Genomic DNA, 16,835 nt, shown 5'->3' with positions numbered 1-16,835 from the left:
TATTTTGCTGTTACGAATGATTTTGAGTTAGTTAAGTGTTTTCATTGTGAACACGGCGATGACACGGACTGAACTCATTTGAACCGAATCTTGATTAAAACAAAACCTTCAGCGGATTCACCTCTTAGTTTTCCCCGGACAGAGGAAAAGACTGTGCAAGATGACAGAATGAACTGTCGAACTCTTTTCTCTTCTCACTCGACAGTCGTGTATTTTTCCCTTTCACCACGACAGTAGGCCTGAACTGTTGCATCTAACCATTCACTGGGGTATGGACGATTGTTTTTTTCTCTCTCTTGAATTCAGAAAAAAAAGTGATTAAAAGGAAATAAATAGGCTAACTTCTATAAGAAAGAGATTAAAAGGGGATAAATAACTAATAATTCTAACGAGGAAAAAACAGAAACCATTTTATTTAATTGTTTTATTTTTCCTGCATTTATTGGCAAATCTGTGGTTTCATTGTTATTCCATTGACCATCTTTCTTTTCTGCCATTTCTGTTCTTTACTGAATGAGAGACAATTTGTTAAAGGGGTGGTTGATTGTGATTTCACTTTTTTCATTTTAAATAGTGTGTAATGTTGCTGTTGGTGCATGAACATTATCTGCAAAGTTGCTGCGCTGAAAGTTCAACGTAAGCAGAGATATCGTCTTTTAAAAATCAGGAAGTTTAATGCCTACAAAAACGACTCGAATGGGACTACAACGAGATACTTCCCGGGTTTTATACGTAGCTAACCCATGCAAAAAAGGGGGCATGGCCATATTTCTGCGGCTTTGTCGAAGAGGAAGAGTTATAGTGGAGAGCTGTAGCCATGCCGTCGAAAGTGTGTTATTTTCACCCAGCTGCCAGGTATTCGGTGTTCGGGCTTCATACGGACGCTGTAGTTCGTCAACAATGGCTAAAATTTATGTTTGATTATGTTCCTGAAAATGTCAATCGTAATAGCTCTCTGTGCTGCGCATTTTACGGAAGACAGCTTCCAGAATCTCCACGAATTCAATGCCGGATTCAACAAGAAACTCTTACTAAAACATGAAGCAGTTCCAACTTTACAACCAGAGACAACAGTTGTTGGGCCACAACCTGTAAGTAAGACTTAATCATTTTAAATGTATTTGCATGTATAATTTCAGACGTAATGTTTTAGTTTTATCAAGGACGTAAACAAATGCCAGCGCTGGCTTTAGTAGCCACTTACACGTACAAACGCGTACAAACATTTTGAACCTGAATTTGTAATTATGTACTAATTTTGTAAATGTATTTTCCATGTATATTTTATGACGATCGATTTGATCAGGAACGTAAACCAATGCCAACGCTGTTTGTTTATAGCCAGTTAGTTCGATGCTATTTTGTGTGTATAAGACAAACGTGTATAAAGTTACAAAAAATTATAAAGCCTAATCGCAACAGCAAACTTCAGCTGCTGAAGTTAAAACAATAACTTTAAAAAACTGTATTACTCAGTCATTTATTCAGTTATATTAAATGTTTAATCAGGAGAAAACCGTATCTCAAAAGCTAACAAGCAGCAGTAGCATTTTCAAGTAACAGCATATCGGAATTCATATATAATAATAGTAGATTAGAATAGAATAATAATAATAATAAAAAATGTACCATTCAGAAACGTTTTGTAAGAGCCGTGTTTGCGGAGGTTGCTTGACTCTCTTCATTGCCGCTTTCTGGGTCTGATCTGGCTCAAACTGATACGGCAGTATTGACACCATTATTTACATTTGACCGGAGCACATGCAACTTTCGCCCGTAAAGGTAATGGGCGTGAAGTTTCCGGACAACATGCACTACGCAGTTTAGCCAATTACAACACACCGGCCCAACTAACCAATCTGAGCCCATTGCCTGTTTCCGAGGGAGTGGTTTCATAGAATCAGGAAGTCAACCAGTCGTTCAAATGACAGAGGAGAAAGCGGCTTACAATAAAGGTGAAATTTATGAAAAATAAGACTTAAAAAAAACAAAAAACCCCGAAGACATGTTATATTGCACCCCACAAACACAATCATGCAAAGAAAAAAAGCAGTAAACCACCCCTTTAATTCAAGTCATTCATATTTTTTTCCCTTTTATATAAATTTTGCAACATTATTCTAACTTATCTTTGTTGTCTGTCTGTTCACTTAATATCTCACTGCTGCTCCCTACGAATCTAGAGTACTGGTCCACGTATCCTCTTGTATGACTTACCTGGGTGCCCATTAGGCCGTGGTGTCCTGGTGACCTGAAGCAGGCGCTACATTTAATTTTGTGATATATTTCGTGTTATGTATTTGTTTATCCAAATGAATAAAATATATTTGTATGAACATTTTATATGCTTTCTCTGTTTTTTAAGAAAATAAGAATATTGCATCATACAGTAGTAATTCTGGTGTTACAAAAATATTATATACAGTAAATTTATATGCAGTATTATACTGAGTGGTTTTGTGTCATTACAGTAAATAACTGCCAACACTCCTGCCAGTTATTCACCGTAATGGTTCAGTTACAGTAATTAACTGGCAACACTGTTGCCAGTAAGTCACCGTAATGGTTCAGTTACAGTAATTAACTGGCAACACTGTTGCCAGTAAGTCACCGTAATGGTTCAATTACGGTAATTAACTGGCAACACTGTTGCCAGTTAGTCACTGTTAAAGATTCATTACAGAAACTAGCTGGCAACAGTGTTGCCAGTATTTTACTGTAAAAAAACCCGGTAAGGGCTAACAGTGCAGATCAATGTGATTCTGTCTGCAGTAACTCTGAGCGTCTCTCCAGTTCTTCGTCTGATTGACAAAGAAGAGTCCTGTGTTCGCTTTATGAAGAAAGAAAAACAGTTTCATAAATCAGTTTGTCCATTATTCATTATTCTTATGCTGCTTTATGTTTTGCACACACACACACACACACACACACACACACACACACACACACACACACACACACACACACACACACACACACACACACACACACACACAACAGGGGCAAGGCCAGAAATGTTCAAGTGGGCCTTTATAAAACAGGATAGGCAAAGCGTAGAGTATGAAAACTGCACGCCAAATTGCCAAAGAAAAAATATATATAATTACGGGTGTGAATCTGTTACACTGAAGCGCACTCACTCCTGAAATTGCTGTGATTTACAGTGATAACCGTAGCGACGGACGGGACAAAACATTTGTCAAAATAGTGCATTAAGTGCTGTAGTGTAAATGCAGACTAATAGATTGTAGGGATGGGGAAATGAAGCCTCATGAATCACTGAGGCGTTCCCCTGACCGTTCCGGGAAAAGATTCAAAGCTTCGAGAGTGTCGAGAACAGCGCCATCTGGTGCTAATTTAAAATAAAGCAGCCAGAAGCCTGTGTTAGATAGCCTGGCAAGCCAGACCTACATCAAGATGTTGGGTCTGGCAACTCACCATAGACACGCTCACTCCGAGGGGCGGGATAAACGGCTGTCTTTCAAATTCCCTCTGCACGCAATAGGACAGCGCTTCAACCAACCAGAGCGTTTTCCCAACAGCGGAGCTAGTTGATAGATTCAACTTTTGCCATATCTGGCCGGCAAAACTACGAACACATCTTCCTTTTTTCCCCTCTGGAGTCTGAGCGTTTTTTTGGGCCCTGGGGGTGTTCTGACATGCTCTGACATTTGTGCTTTTTTCAGTTGCTTATAAACATATTAATGGCAAAGGTGTAAATTCACTCTATATAGCACAAACAGGACTACAATAATATGTGAGCCACATGTATGTACATGTTTTCATTTTTGAGAGAATAATGTTTATGCGTGGTTATCGAAAAAACTAAAAATTAAAATTTTTGAAATAAGGCCACAAAACACATACTAAATATGTGGCAATAAGACTTTTGACTAATGGATGTCGTCGCCTATAGTTTTTTCTTCAAAATTATGTGAAAATAGTCTTGCTTTATCGTTCACATAAAACCATACATTGATTTAAATTGATGTAAAACAGGTTTTGCTTGGAAAGCCAATATGCGAGGGGGCGTGAACGAGGAGTGGTTTACACCTTAGAATACACCCACTCTGCATAATTAGCCATTCACTCAGGTGTGACACTGACTGAGCCACAATGCAAGGACAAAAGATATATTTAGAAGAAGACTTATATTGACCATTAAAGATTTCGCTTACATCTATCTTGTAAATATGTTTTGCTATTTTATTAAAACGGTTACAATTACAACAATAATTACAATTACAACAATATTTCAAGTGTACTCTTTCTTTGTAAAAAAAAATGATTATAGGCCCTACATTTTATCTATGTATTCATTAGTTTGAATATAACCAACATTGGAACAGCTAACATCTTAGTTGATGACTTTATTTTTGACAAAAATAGTATTTTATATATAGAAATGGCTAAACAAAAGCTTATTTGATGTGGCAGTATATTCTACAGTAAAAACTGTACCCAAATCTGGTCAACAAAATGTTGTCTTTCATATTTCGTCTGACTGTAACGTTGTTTTCATGAAATATTAGGGCATATTGTTAATTTGCAGTTTAATACGTTGCTTATACAAATAGCCTACATTTTATTTCAACATTCAGTCGATGTTTACTTATCTCAGTATAGCAATACAGTTTGCTAAAACATCATCATTCATTCACACACGCGATTTAAATTTAAACTGTCTTTCCCAGCTGTGGTAAACAGCGCGCATTCATGCCGTTTATTCATTCATAAACAGAAACCCACGTGAAGAAATTCACGTGAGAAGGAAAAAACTTACTTGTATTCCTCAGCTCGCTCCTCGATATACCCGCACTTCTGAGGGACATTTTCCATTAGTATTATTCCTCACAGCGCTGCAAGACGGTGTAAACAATGATCTAAATAAACTTGTGTGTTTTCTCGAGCTGATGGGGGCGTTCACAGGATTGCCTCAGCCATTTGCGTTTGAATAGCGCGCGCTCTCCGTGGGCGGGGCCGATTATAACGTAATGAGATGAGATGAGCTCGACTGGAATCGCTCTCTTTTAATACAGATTTCACAAGATGAGAATAATTGTTTTTTTATATAAATTACTTCATTTAAAAGAAGAGAATTCAAGCTTCATGCCTGTGTGTCTGTATGTCTGTTTGACTGAGTATTCGCTGAGTTATTGTTAATTTTCGGACGCGTTTCAGAATGGACTACACTGGCAGAGAGAAGGCAGAACTCGCTTCGTGTTTATTTTTCTTTATTTGGCAAAAAGCACAACACTTTGTTTTTATTGTGAGTATACACAAAAATAATACACATTTAACAGAATCGATTGATGTATGAAACTCCTATGGAAAATCAAAGTCAACAGAGTATTTATGAGTTTCTTTTACACTAATAAAAAAAAAGCGAGCTGGTATCGCCGGCGATACCGTAGACCTCAGGGGGTTAAGAATGACTTCAGTGCTGTTCTATGCTCTTTTCTCAAAGAAAAACTTAACTCCAAGTCCTCCAGAGTCGCGGACAAAGCCGATTCGAAAGATGTTCGCCAGCAGCCGCCATTCTTTGTTTTCAAGTGGCAAGTAACCGTCGCAACTCTGTCGTCATATGTTAAGCCCGCCCCGCCTACTCTATACACGACGTGATTGGCCTGACCCAATTTAGGTTTTTGCAGCTCGAAAGTCAATGGAGAGTTGCTAGACTGCCCTGGCTGCAAAATACATTTTGCTGCCGCTAGGGTGCGTCTAGATTTCTAGGCTATGTGTTAGAAGCTCTGGCAGATGAAGCAACCACAACACACTCCATAGTTTCAATGTTATGTGTACAAATAAAAGACTTACATGTTTGTGTTTTATTTGTTCATTAAATAAATTCATTTTTTCTCCTCACAAACCCATCAACCAGACTGAGCCAACAATGACTTGTTAAATAAGATCTGGGGTTCGAGCCTTCTGACACCCAAAGTGAAACGCGCACGTGATTGGACAGAAAGTGAGGCTTCATTTGTCGTCGATCACGTGACTCTAGTAAACCAATACACACCCCGATTCGGGGCTTCACTAGAAATTGTGTCGCATGTGTGGATACGCACATCGAAGCTTCAGAGTCATACGTAACGTGTGGGTGTGTGTGTGTGTGTGTGTGTGAGTGTGTGTGTCTACCTGTTCTGCCGTCCTGTGTTTAATTACAAATAAACCTTCGTTTTGGAAATATATCCTCGTCTCAGTCTGCCTTCCTGCAATCCACTGTGACAATTACATTATGTGGTTTGAGACATGAGGTAGTTTAACACAGTCTCTTGTCCAAGGTTATTATAGTTTTGCATTTTTTATTAGTTTTTATTTCGTTTTGACTTTTTGTTTTCAAATTCAGTTTAGTTTTAATTCGTTTTTAAAGTTTATTTTTTATTTTTTGAAAATGCTTAGTTTTAGTTTAGTTTTTTATTAGTTTTAGTGTTAGTTTTAGTCTTTTTTTTTTGTAATTTGGGTTATTTGTCAGGGGCAAGATTCAAAAAGGTCAGAAAAAAGTATTGTGTAATAATAACTCAACAAAAACATCATACAATTTGAGAAATATGTATTCAGCAATAACACCAGTACATAACATGTACATATGGGCACAAATATGTGAACAGTCTACTCAAGACTCCGCAGTAAGTGCAAAATGTGTAAGTGACGTGTGCCAGGAAAAACCCTAAATAGCCAACAGACTAAAGAAGACGTACATGAACAGCATGTATTCAACCCATTTTTGAGCCACACAAGACATTGCTGTCAGAGTGTCAGGGAGCTCAATCTGAGACATGTAACGACTGAGACAAATCAGACACAATTACTTGGTATTTGTACCAAAAAAATTATATTAGTATTACAAGAATCTTTCCTAGCTTCGCCTTCAGAAACCAATCCAGCTGCCATTGCAAATGAGCACGCTTAGAACAAAGATTCATAAATCAACCACAGAGGAATCTTCCCGCTTGGGAAATTCCACCCTTCTCATTGGTCAAGCAAACCCGGAGAGGTGGGGCCTTTCTCAGGCTTTATTAGAGACAAATCCACAGTGATCCTCCTCTCTCTTCTCTTCTGGCCTCTACTGCTGCTTCTGCTGATACTGTGGGGACCCCTCCCACTAGGGCCCAAGGGCCCAGCAGGCCGTGCGCACCGTCTGCCATGCTTTCACGCTCTAAAAAGGAGTCAGACTGCTATTTTCTTCAATCCAGAAAACTGCAATCACTGAACGGGCAATGATCAACTCCTGGCCTTCTCGATACGTTCGGGATGCCGTGCTGTCCAGCGTGGCTTCAGATGGCCTGGGCTGCAGGCTTCGACTCACAACAGCCATGTGCTCACTCAGGAGAGAGAGGACTCTCTCAACCACAACAGTGTCGAAACCACCATGCAAGTTCATCATATCTTCTCCATTCAGCAGAGAAGAAAACGACTGCAACTTGTACAGTGACTTTTGACACTCACGGGACCATCAACAAACTCAATTTTCAACCACTTTAAGAATTGTGTCCACGCACAGTCCATGCAAGTATCAGTTTAAATAGTCTTCTGTGATCTAATTTGGCTTCAGATAAAAAAATCAGTCAGAAAATATATTATTTTATAGGATTCTGCACGATGATAAAGTCTCGATTAGCATTACATTATAAATATAATCTATTATTATGAAAATACCTGACATAGCTTGAAGAACACAGGCAAATCAAATATCATTGCAATCATGTTTATTGTCTTCAAAACGTCTATATCTGCATGTTACAGCGATCTCTGTGTTAGCTGTGTGTGTGTCCGTGACTTCCTGGAATGTCACATGATTATGGCTCTTCTTCATATTCCATATATGGAGTATTATTGTGAATATAGCACCCTCAGGCTATTGGTATGGATTGAAAACACAATAGATCAGAGTATGAAAGCGCTCATAATGATTACATCGACGCATTTGGGTATAAATTCAGTAAATATTATTCCTGTCTATAGAAATATGATGTAAATCTATGAGAATCTATCAATATTTCTCCAAATCTGCACATTTTTGAGCTAAAGCCCTGAGGGACGTTGTTTTGTGAATCGCTGTCATGACGACAGCACAGAGTTTTTTTTTTCTGAATGGACCAGCTGACGGTCATAATTCATATTAAAGGTATCGACGCATTTTTTCATTTCATAACTCCTGACACAAATTAAGACATAACTGTCACTATAAGTAATTATGAGTTATTATTAATATTTCCCCTTTGAGCTCATTTGTTACAGACACGAACATGAAAAAAACAAAAAAAACTCTACAGCAGTGTTTCTCAACCCGGCTCCTGAAGGACCCCCAACACTACACGTTTTCTTTGTCTCCCTGATCAAACACACCTGATTCAACTCATCAGCTCATTATCACATGTGTTAATGAGCTGATTATTATCACATGGGTTAATGAGCTGATGATTATTATCACGTGGGTTAATGAGCTGCTGATTATCACATGGGTATGCGTCGCGACTGAACGCGTTGTTGTCTTTGGAGCTCTATCGATTTGATATATAATTCTTGATTTTTCTTTTTAAACTCACTTACAACGAACATTTTCTACTTTTCCTCACTGAGAAGCACTACTGCTCAAACCTCATAGTTACAACGCGGACTGTTGAGCAGATGCGTCTCAAGCCTTTTAGTGATCCGGATACTCTTATAGGTTACTCCAGTGGATCACGGCTGAACGCGTCTTCTCCACACTCACTTACAAACAAACATTTTTTCGCCTATCGTGCGTCTACTCTACACCCTTACCACTAAAAAGACGGATTATAGCAAAACTTCAGTCATAAATTAGTATTAATATTGATAGCATCACTGGTAGCTTCGTTGCTAACTCACTGTCCATCTGTTAAAATGGCGAATATATCATATGTAAGTAGTCTACCTTTTGGTGCAGGTGAGGACACATTTGAGCTGCACGCACTGCAGTCTGAGCTGGAAGCTGTTGAGAAACAGATCCACAACCTTTTATTGAGACAGGCCGAGCTGAGAGACCGGCGTTTAGCTCTTGAAACATCACACGCCGATGTAAACAAATCAGTGATTAACGTTACTAACCCGCTGACTCCGACCGCGTCTACTCCGTGCGTTCCTCAGCATCCGTCGCAATCAGCCATGGTCTCGTTCACTCCGGCTCCAACACGCCACCACGAAGCCTGGGTGGTTCCGCAGCGGAAGACGCGAGTCAGGTTCAGACCAAGACTTTCTCCGACCCTCCCGGTTTTCGAGTTATCCACACAAAACCGCTTCTCCCCTCTTCGCGAAACAGAACGCAATGCTATGATCATCTGCGATTCCATCGTTCGGCACGTACACGCTACGTTAGGTAAAAGTAAGGTGCACAGTCACTGCTTTCCTGGTGCTTGTGTTTCTGATATCGCTGCTCGCGTTCCCGAGATCCTGAACGGTGACGAGCGCGTCGGAACTGTGGTCCTGCACGCGCGAGTGAACGACATCAGGCTGCGCCAGACGGAGATTCTGAAGAAAGACTTCAGGAATCTAATCGATACGGTACGCAGCACATCGCCTGAAACAATGATCATTGTGTCAGGACCGCGATTCCCACATACCGACTAGGGCATGAAAAGTTCAGCAGATTATTTGTGCAAAATTAATGGTTAATGTCATGGTGCAATGAGCAGAAACTGCTCTTTGTAAATAATTGGAATCTGTTTTGGGAGCGTCCTAGGCTTTTCCGGGCTGATGGCTTACACCCAAGCAGATTCGGAGCGGATCTTCTGTCAGATAACATCTCCAAAATGTTAAATACCCTTTGACTAGTAACCAAAAGTCCAAATCATAGTCTCTGCTGCACCAATTTAACTGATATAAATGCTAGTGTAGAACATTGCATAGAAACCGTGTCTATTCCTCGTTTAGTGAGATCAAATAATAAATCTACTGCAGGATCTAGGAAAAATCTAATTGTTATTAAAACAGAAAATGTTGCTATTAGTAAACAAAAACCATTTCTAAAGCTAGGTCTTCTAAACATTAGATCACTCACACCTAAGGCAGTTATTGTAAATGAAATAGTCACAGATAATAGCTTCGATGTACTTTGCCTTACTGAAACCTGGCTTAAACCAAATGATTATTTCGGTCTAAATGAGTCTACTCCATCAGGATACTCCTATAAGCATGAGCCCCGTCTGATTGGTCGTGGCGGCGGTGTTGCAACAATCTATAGAGATATTCTCAGTGTTACTCAGAAAACGGGTTATAAGTTTATTTCGTTTGAAGTACTTGTACTAAATGTTACGCTCTTAGATGTTAGAAAAACATCCCTATTATCTCTAGCCTTGGCTACCGTATATAGACCGCCAGGGCCTTACGCTGATTTCCTAAAAGAGTTTGCAGATTTTCTCTCAGACCTATTAGTCAATGTCGATAAAGCATTAATTGTTGGAGATTTTAACATACACGTAGATAATCCAAATGATGCATTAGGGGCTGCGTTTACAGATTTATTCAATTCATTTGGGGTCAAAACGTCAAGCAAAACGTCACCGGACCAACACATCGTCTTAATCATACACTCGATTTAATTATATCACATGGAACCGATCCAACCGATACAGATATCATTCCACAAAGTGATGATGTCACTGATCATTACATGGTAACTTGCATATTACGTACTGCTGTAATATGTCATGCGGCGCCGCGTTATCAACCAGGCAGAACAATCCTCCCATCCACCATAGATAATTTCTCAAACTGCTTATCTAATCTGTCTCAGCTGCTGCCTGAACCCAAACAAACAGATGAACTAGAAGAACTAACTAGCACTATGAGCACCATTCTCTCTAGAACATTGGATGCGGTTGCACCTATTAAATTAAAAAAGGTCAGAGAGAAAATTAAAGCACCATGGTACAACAATACTACGCATGTTTTAAAGAGAGAAACCCGTATTTTAGAGCGTAAATGGAAACAAACTAATTTAGAGGTCTTTAGAATCGCGTGGAAAGACAGTATGTCACGTTATAAAAAGGCCCTAAAAGCGGCCAGGGCTGAGCACCTCCGCAAACTAATAGAAAACAACCTAAACAATCCAAGGTTTTTATTTAACATTGTGGCTAGACTAACAAATAAACAGACGTCACCCGAACAAAATATCCCGTTACAGTTCAGTAGTAATGATTTCATGAACTTTTTCACTGAGAAAATAGAAAGCATCAGAACCACAATTGTAAACGTTCAATCTTCAATTGCGCCTTATAATTCAGCTTCAATTATCACCCCGCAAGAACAATTACAGTGCTTTACAACTATAGAACAAAAAGAGTTAAATAAACTTATCACTTCATCTAAAACAACAACATGTTTATTAGATCATATACCAACTAAACTATTGAAAGAAGTGTTACCTGTAGTGGAAGAGCCTCTCCTCAATATTATTAACTCGTCTTTATCTTTAGGTCATGTTCCAAGAACATTTAAACTGGCAGTTATAAAACCTCTCATTAAGAAACCACAATTAGATCATAATAACCTAGCAAATTATAGACCCATTTCAAATCTTCCATTTATGTCTAAAATATTAGAAAAAGTGGTGTCCGCTCAACTGGGCTCTTTCTTGCAACAAAATGATATCTATGAAAGTTTCAGTCTGGATTCAGACCGCATCATAGCACTGAAACTGCGCTCGTTAAAATCACAAATTATTTACTTTTAGCTTCTGACCAAGGCTGTATCTCAATACTAGTTTTACTTGATCTTAGTGCTGCGTTCGATACTATAGATCACACATTACTCTTAGATCGACTACAAAATTATACTGGTGTTCAAGGACAAGCATTAAAGGGATACTCCACTTTTTTTGGAAATAGGCTCATTTTACAACTCCCCCAGAGTTAACCGGTTGAGTTTTACCGTTTTCGAATCCATTCAGCCGATCTCCTGGTCTGGGGGTCCCACTTTTAGCATAGCTTAGCATAATGAATTGAACCGGACAAGACCGTTAGCATCTCTCTCAAAAAAATTAACAAAGAGTTTCGATATTTTTCCTATTTAAAACTTGACTCTTCTGTAGTTACATCATGTACTAAGACCGACGGAAAATGAAAAGTTGCGATTTTCTAGGCTGAAATGGCTAGAAACTATACTCTCATTCCTGCGTAATAATCAAGAAACTTTGCTTTGCGGAGAGTTTAGTTCCTAGCCATATCAGCCTAGAAAATCGCAACTTTTCATTTTCCGTCGGTCTTAGTACACGATGTAACTACAGAAGAGTCAAGTTTTAAATAGAAAAAATATCTAAACTCTTTGGTCATTTTTTTGAGAGAGATGCTAATGGTCCTGTCCGATTCAATGATCTATGCTAAGCTATGCTAAAAGTGGTACCGCCAGACCCGGAGATCGGCTGAATGGATTCGAAAACGGTAAAACTCAACTGTTTAACTCTGGGGGAGCTGTAAAATGAGCCTATTTCCAAAAAAAGTGGAGTATCCCTTTAAGCTGGTTCAAATCATACCTATCTGACCGCTACCATTTTGTCTATTTAAATGGAGAAAAATCGATCATAACTCCAGTAAACTATGGAGTGCCGCGGGGATCTGTGTTAGGCCCTCTGTTATTCTCTATATATATGATGCCACTTGGAAATATTATAAGGAAACATGGAATTAGTTTCCATTGTTATGCTGATGATACTCAAATATATATTTCATCACGGCCGGATGAAAACGCTAAATTTTCCAAATTGACAGAGTGTGTTAAAGATATAAAAGATTGGATGACGCGTAATTTTCTTTTATTAAATCCAGACGAGACAGAGGTAATACTTATCGGTTCAAAAAACCGCCCACAAAACCTCGCACAATACAACTTTAACATCATAGGATGTCCTGTTACTTTATCCTCTACAGTAAAAGACCTGGGTGTTATACTCGATTGCAACCTGTCTTTTGAAAATCATATTTCATATGTTACAAAAACAGCCTTTTTCCACCTTAGAAACATTGCTAAGCTACGTAATATGCTATCAGTTTCTGATGCAGAAAAGTTAGTTCATGCATTCATGACCTCGAGACTGGATTACTGTAATGCTTTATTAGCTGGTTGTCCTGCATCCTCGATAAACAAGCTACAGTTAGACCAAAATGCCACCGCTAGAGTTCTTACGAGATCAAGAAAATATGATCATATAACACCGATTTTATCATCACTGCATTGGTTACCTATAAAGTTCCGTATTAATTACAAGGTATTGCTACTGACTTATAAAGCCCTAAACGGCTTAGCTCCAGTCTATTTAACGGATCTTCTATCGCCCTATAATCCATCGCGCTCTTTAAGATCACTAAATTCAAGGCTTTTGGTCATACCTAGGATATCCAGAACCACCAAAGGAGGGAGAGCATTCTCACATTTGGCTCCAAAACTCTGGAATAGTCTTCCTGAACCTGTTCGTTGCTCAGACTCGCTCTCCCAGTTTAAAACTAGATTAAAGTCGCATCTCTTCAGCCAGGCATTCATATAATCCCACAGTTCAAACTACAATCCGGCCTCTAGCTCATAAATGCCAGAGGAGAACTGGCCCCCGACTGAGCCTGGGTTCTCCCAAGGTTTTTTTTTTCTCCATTAAGGCACCTGATGGAGTTTTAGGACACCATTAGGTCACTTGATGGAGTTTTTCGGTTCCTTGCCACTGTTGCCTTTGGCTTGCTCAGTTGGGGATATTTTGGGGATATTTAATAAAATTTTATCAATCAATAAATTCCACTAGAAACAAACCTAGTTGTATTATTTTAATTTAATACTGTGAAGCTGCTTTGATACAATCTGTATTGTGAAAAGCGCTATACAAATATACTTGACTTGACTTGACTTGACATGGGTTAATGAGCTGATGATTATTATCACATGGGTTAATGAGCTGATGATTATTATCACATGGGTTAATGAGCTGATGATTATTACATGGGTTAATGAGCTGATGATTATTATCACATGGGTTAATGAGCTGAGGATTATCACATGGGTTAATGAGCTGATGATTATCACATGGGTTAATGAGCTGATGATTATTATCACATGGGTTAATGAGCTGATGATTATTATCACATGGGTTAATGAGCTGATGATTATCACATGGGTTAATGAGCTGATGATTATTATCACATGGGTTAATGAGCTGAGGATTATCACATGGGTTAATGAGCTGATGATTATCACATGGGTTAATGAGCTGATGATTATCACATGGGTTAATGAGCTGATGATTATTATCACATGGGTTAATGAGATTAAATTCCTTTACCTCGTACCAAAAATCTACACATCTATACAATTCCACACCCTATACTAAATGTACCCAATACAATACTCATCTGGACTGAAGCAGCAAACATTGTAAGAGCAAAAAAATGACAGAATCACAGCTTATAGTGTTTTGACATCGACAACCCAACTGCATTTTACCTCAAACTTGCGACTAGTTAACTTTCTAAAGAAGGCACAATCACTTCTCGGGTCGACATTAACACACTGACAAAATTGTATTCAGAATTTAAAATATTTTTCATACCACTTTTTAATGTGTGATTGTGTAAAGGTGTTCACGAGATACCAACCTTTCGCAAACTTGCTTTCAACGAACACTCATTCTCATAGACGCGGTGTGCACGGAGGGGAGGGGCTGTGTGTGTGTGAGTGTGTGTGTGTGTGTGTGTGTGTGTGTGTGACAGAGAGACGGGAGAGCAGGGAAAGGAAATGCAGCTGAACGCTGAACGTTATTTGCTCTTTGAAAGACATTGACAAAGACGAAGGACATTTACTGAAATAAATTATTTTATTTTAGTTAGTTTTGCCAAACACACATTACAGTTATCGTTAGTTATCGTTTTTTTTTTTGTAATGCCTCGTTTTTATTTTTATTTCAGTTAACGACAATGTTTTTCCCACCTAGTTTTCGTTTTTTCGTTCGTTTTCGTTTACGATTATAACCTTGCTTGTGATGCTTAGCCGACTCTGCTGTGTGTGTTCTTGTGTTTTGAAGGAGCCGTGGGTTTGGAGACGCTCTGAAGGGGAGTGGGATCTCATGCTTTTAAAGCTAGCTTTATATGGCTAGCCTCTCCGAAATTGCCTACCCTGCCCTTAATTTATAGGTTAAGACTGTGTGTGTTAGTAGAAAATGTCTTGGAGCCGTCATATTTGGTATATGGTGCATCTATAAATGAACGGTAGTTTTAAATAGCTGCACTTACTGTTGTTGCAGATGAAATTATGATTTTCACTACATGACAAATCATGGAATTGTCCATTTGACATCATTCCACACTCATCTCTGCCATCAGGTTGTCCAGGTCCCCAGTTCAGATAGAGCGCAGGTTCACCTGAAGACCACTGCCATTTATCAACTCCAGTCTTCTGCAGCCCAATCCAGACACGTCCACCATTCACACTCTTCTTCAGCTCGTTCATGTCGTTCATGTTGTCAACGGTGGCCAGATCTGTGTAATTCTCTCTGCAGAATCTCTGAGCTTCAGTCCAGGTCTTCAACACGTTTATAAAGTGATACTGACGCTGAACACATTCAGATACGGAGCAGAGAGCTGTGAAAGAGAGCGTTTGATTTAATGCTTTTCATAACAGGGTCAAACCTGATGAAACTATAAACCATAAACACACTCACCAATGAGAAGAAGAATCAAATATAGAGTTTGGTCCATTTCTGAGGAAGAAACACATTTAAAAACTCAGAAATCAAACATTCCCAGATTCATTTTGGAGTAAAATATGACAATTTCATTTAGTATCTGAACAGCAGCATGAGTTCACTGTACATAATCATTGAGACAATATTAACATCTGAAAGTGTAATTGTGTTTGAAGAATGAACATGTTCTTACTTTAGAGGTCGTGTGTTTCTGTCCTGAGTCTGATGTTTCTGTCTGCAGATTTACACTACGCTATTATTATATCTGCTCTCATCCCTCTTTCAGCTCATCACATCATTTATGTATTAATCTAAAACTAATTTTCATGTTTTACTTCCTCCTTATTTGTGTTTGTCCACCTCTGTATTTGCATATTGGCATCTTTGTCAGTATTAGTCTATATTTATATGAACCTTAATCAAAAAAATATATGAACATTTACAATTTATATTGTTATATTCACAACTAAACAGCAGCTTTAATGATATTGCTGGACTGCATAACTCATGTTTCATCCCTGATCATCTTGACATGTATCGGCCTGTCCACCAACACTTGCCATCTTTCCATTTCACCATTTGTCTACTTACATTACATTTTGTTCTTGTATTTGGCCCAAGTGATCGTGTGTGTGTAGAACTTTTGATTACCTGATTTGACACACTTATGGTGTTGTAAAAATGCAAGTGTTTACAGAGCTTTATTTAGATTTTCAAAGCTTTTCATTTTTAAATAAACCTCTAAGTGTCTGTACAGCAGTGCCTATAGGCATATACATATATGTAACACAGTTTACTGGTAATGATGGTGCTTTTAATTAAGTGATAAAAAGCAGTTGCAAATGTTGTACAAAATACACATACTCATCTTTGCACCAGTAGAATGTGCTCACTTATAGCCTGTAGCGTGCACATACTCTCTAGTGGCCAAGTGTGGGTATCTGGACAGACCCCATGTTTGAGTTTCTCTGTTCTTAGGCCACTTTTATCTGTTGCTGTTTGAACTGAACAGAGAAGGGTTGAGTTCATTAGTGAAGACTGGTGACACTGGTTACTGAGAGCCTTAAAGTTTGATTATTGAGAGAGTTTGACTAGTGTACGGAGCCCCCCTAGTCCCACTTTGGCAAAAAAAAAATATTATAACTATCTTGTGGCC

General features: G+C 38.7%; 2 protein-coding genes across 3 annotated transcripts in view; both read right to left on the bottom strand.

Annotated features, from left to right (window-relative positions):
- LOC309492466 (C-type mannose receptor 2-like) overlaps nucleotides 1-16,835 on the bottom strand; it is a 177,235-nt gene that overhangs the window by 11,780 nt on the left and 148,620 nt on the right. The gene's annotated exons all lie outside the window — the stretch shown is intronic.
- LOC309492943 (early activation antigen CD69-like) lies at nucleotides 2,739-15,898 on the bottom strand (the record flags this gene model as incomplete). Its single annotated transcript, XM_082161978.1, has 4 exons — nucleotides 15,873-15,898; nucleotides 15,656-15,694; nucleotides 15,228-15,575; nucleotides 2,739-2,830 (listed from the first exon to the last, which is right to left on the bottom strand). Exons 2-4 carry the CDS (start codon nucleotides 15,690-15,692, stop codon nucleotides 2,739-2,741), a joined length of 477 nt encoding a protein of 158 aa, XP_082018104.1. The 5' UTR covers nucleotides 15,693-15,694; nucleotides 15,873-15,898.

Source organism: Leuciscus leuciscus (assembly GCF_965113295.1).
Source record: "Leuciscus leuciscus genome assembly, chromosome: 2".
In the NCBI taxonomy this organism is placed as follows: Eukaryota; Metazoa; Chordata; class Actinopteri; order Cypriniformes; family Leuciscidae; genus Leuciscus; species Leuciscus leuciscus.
The sequence above is the reverse complement of the archived record's forward strand: the minus strand, read 5'-3'. Positions and strand labels throughout refer to the sequence as shown.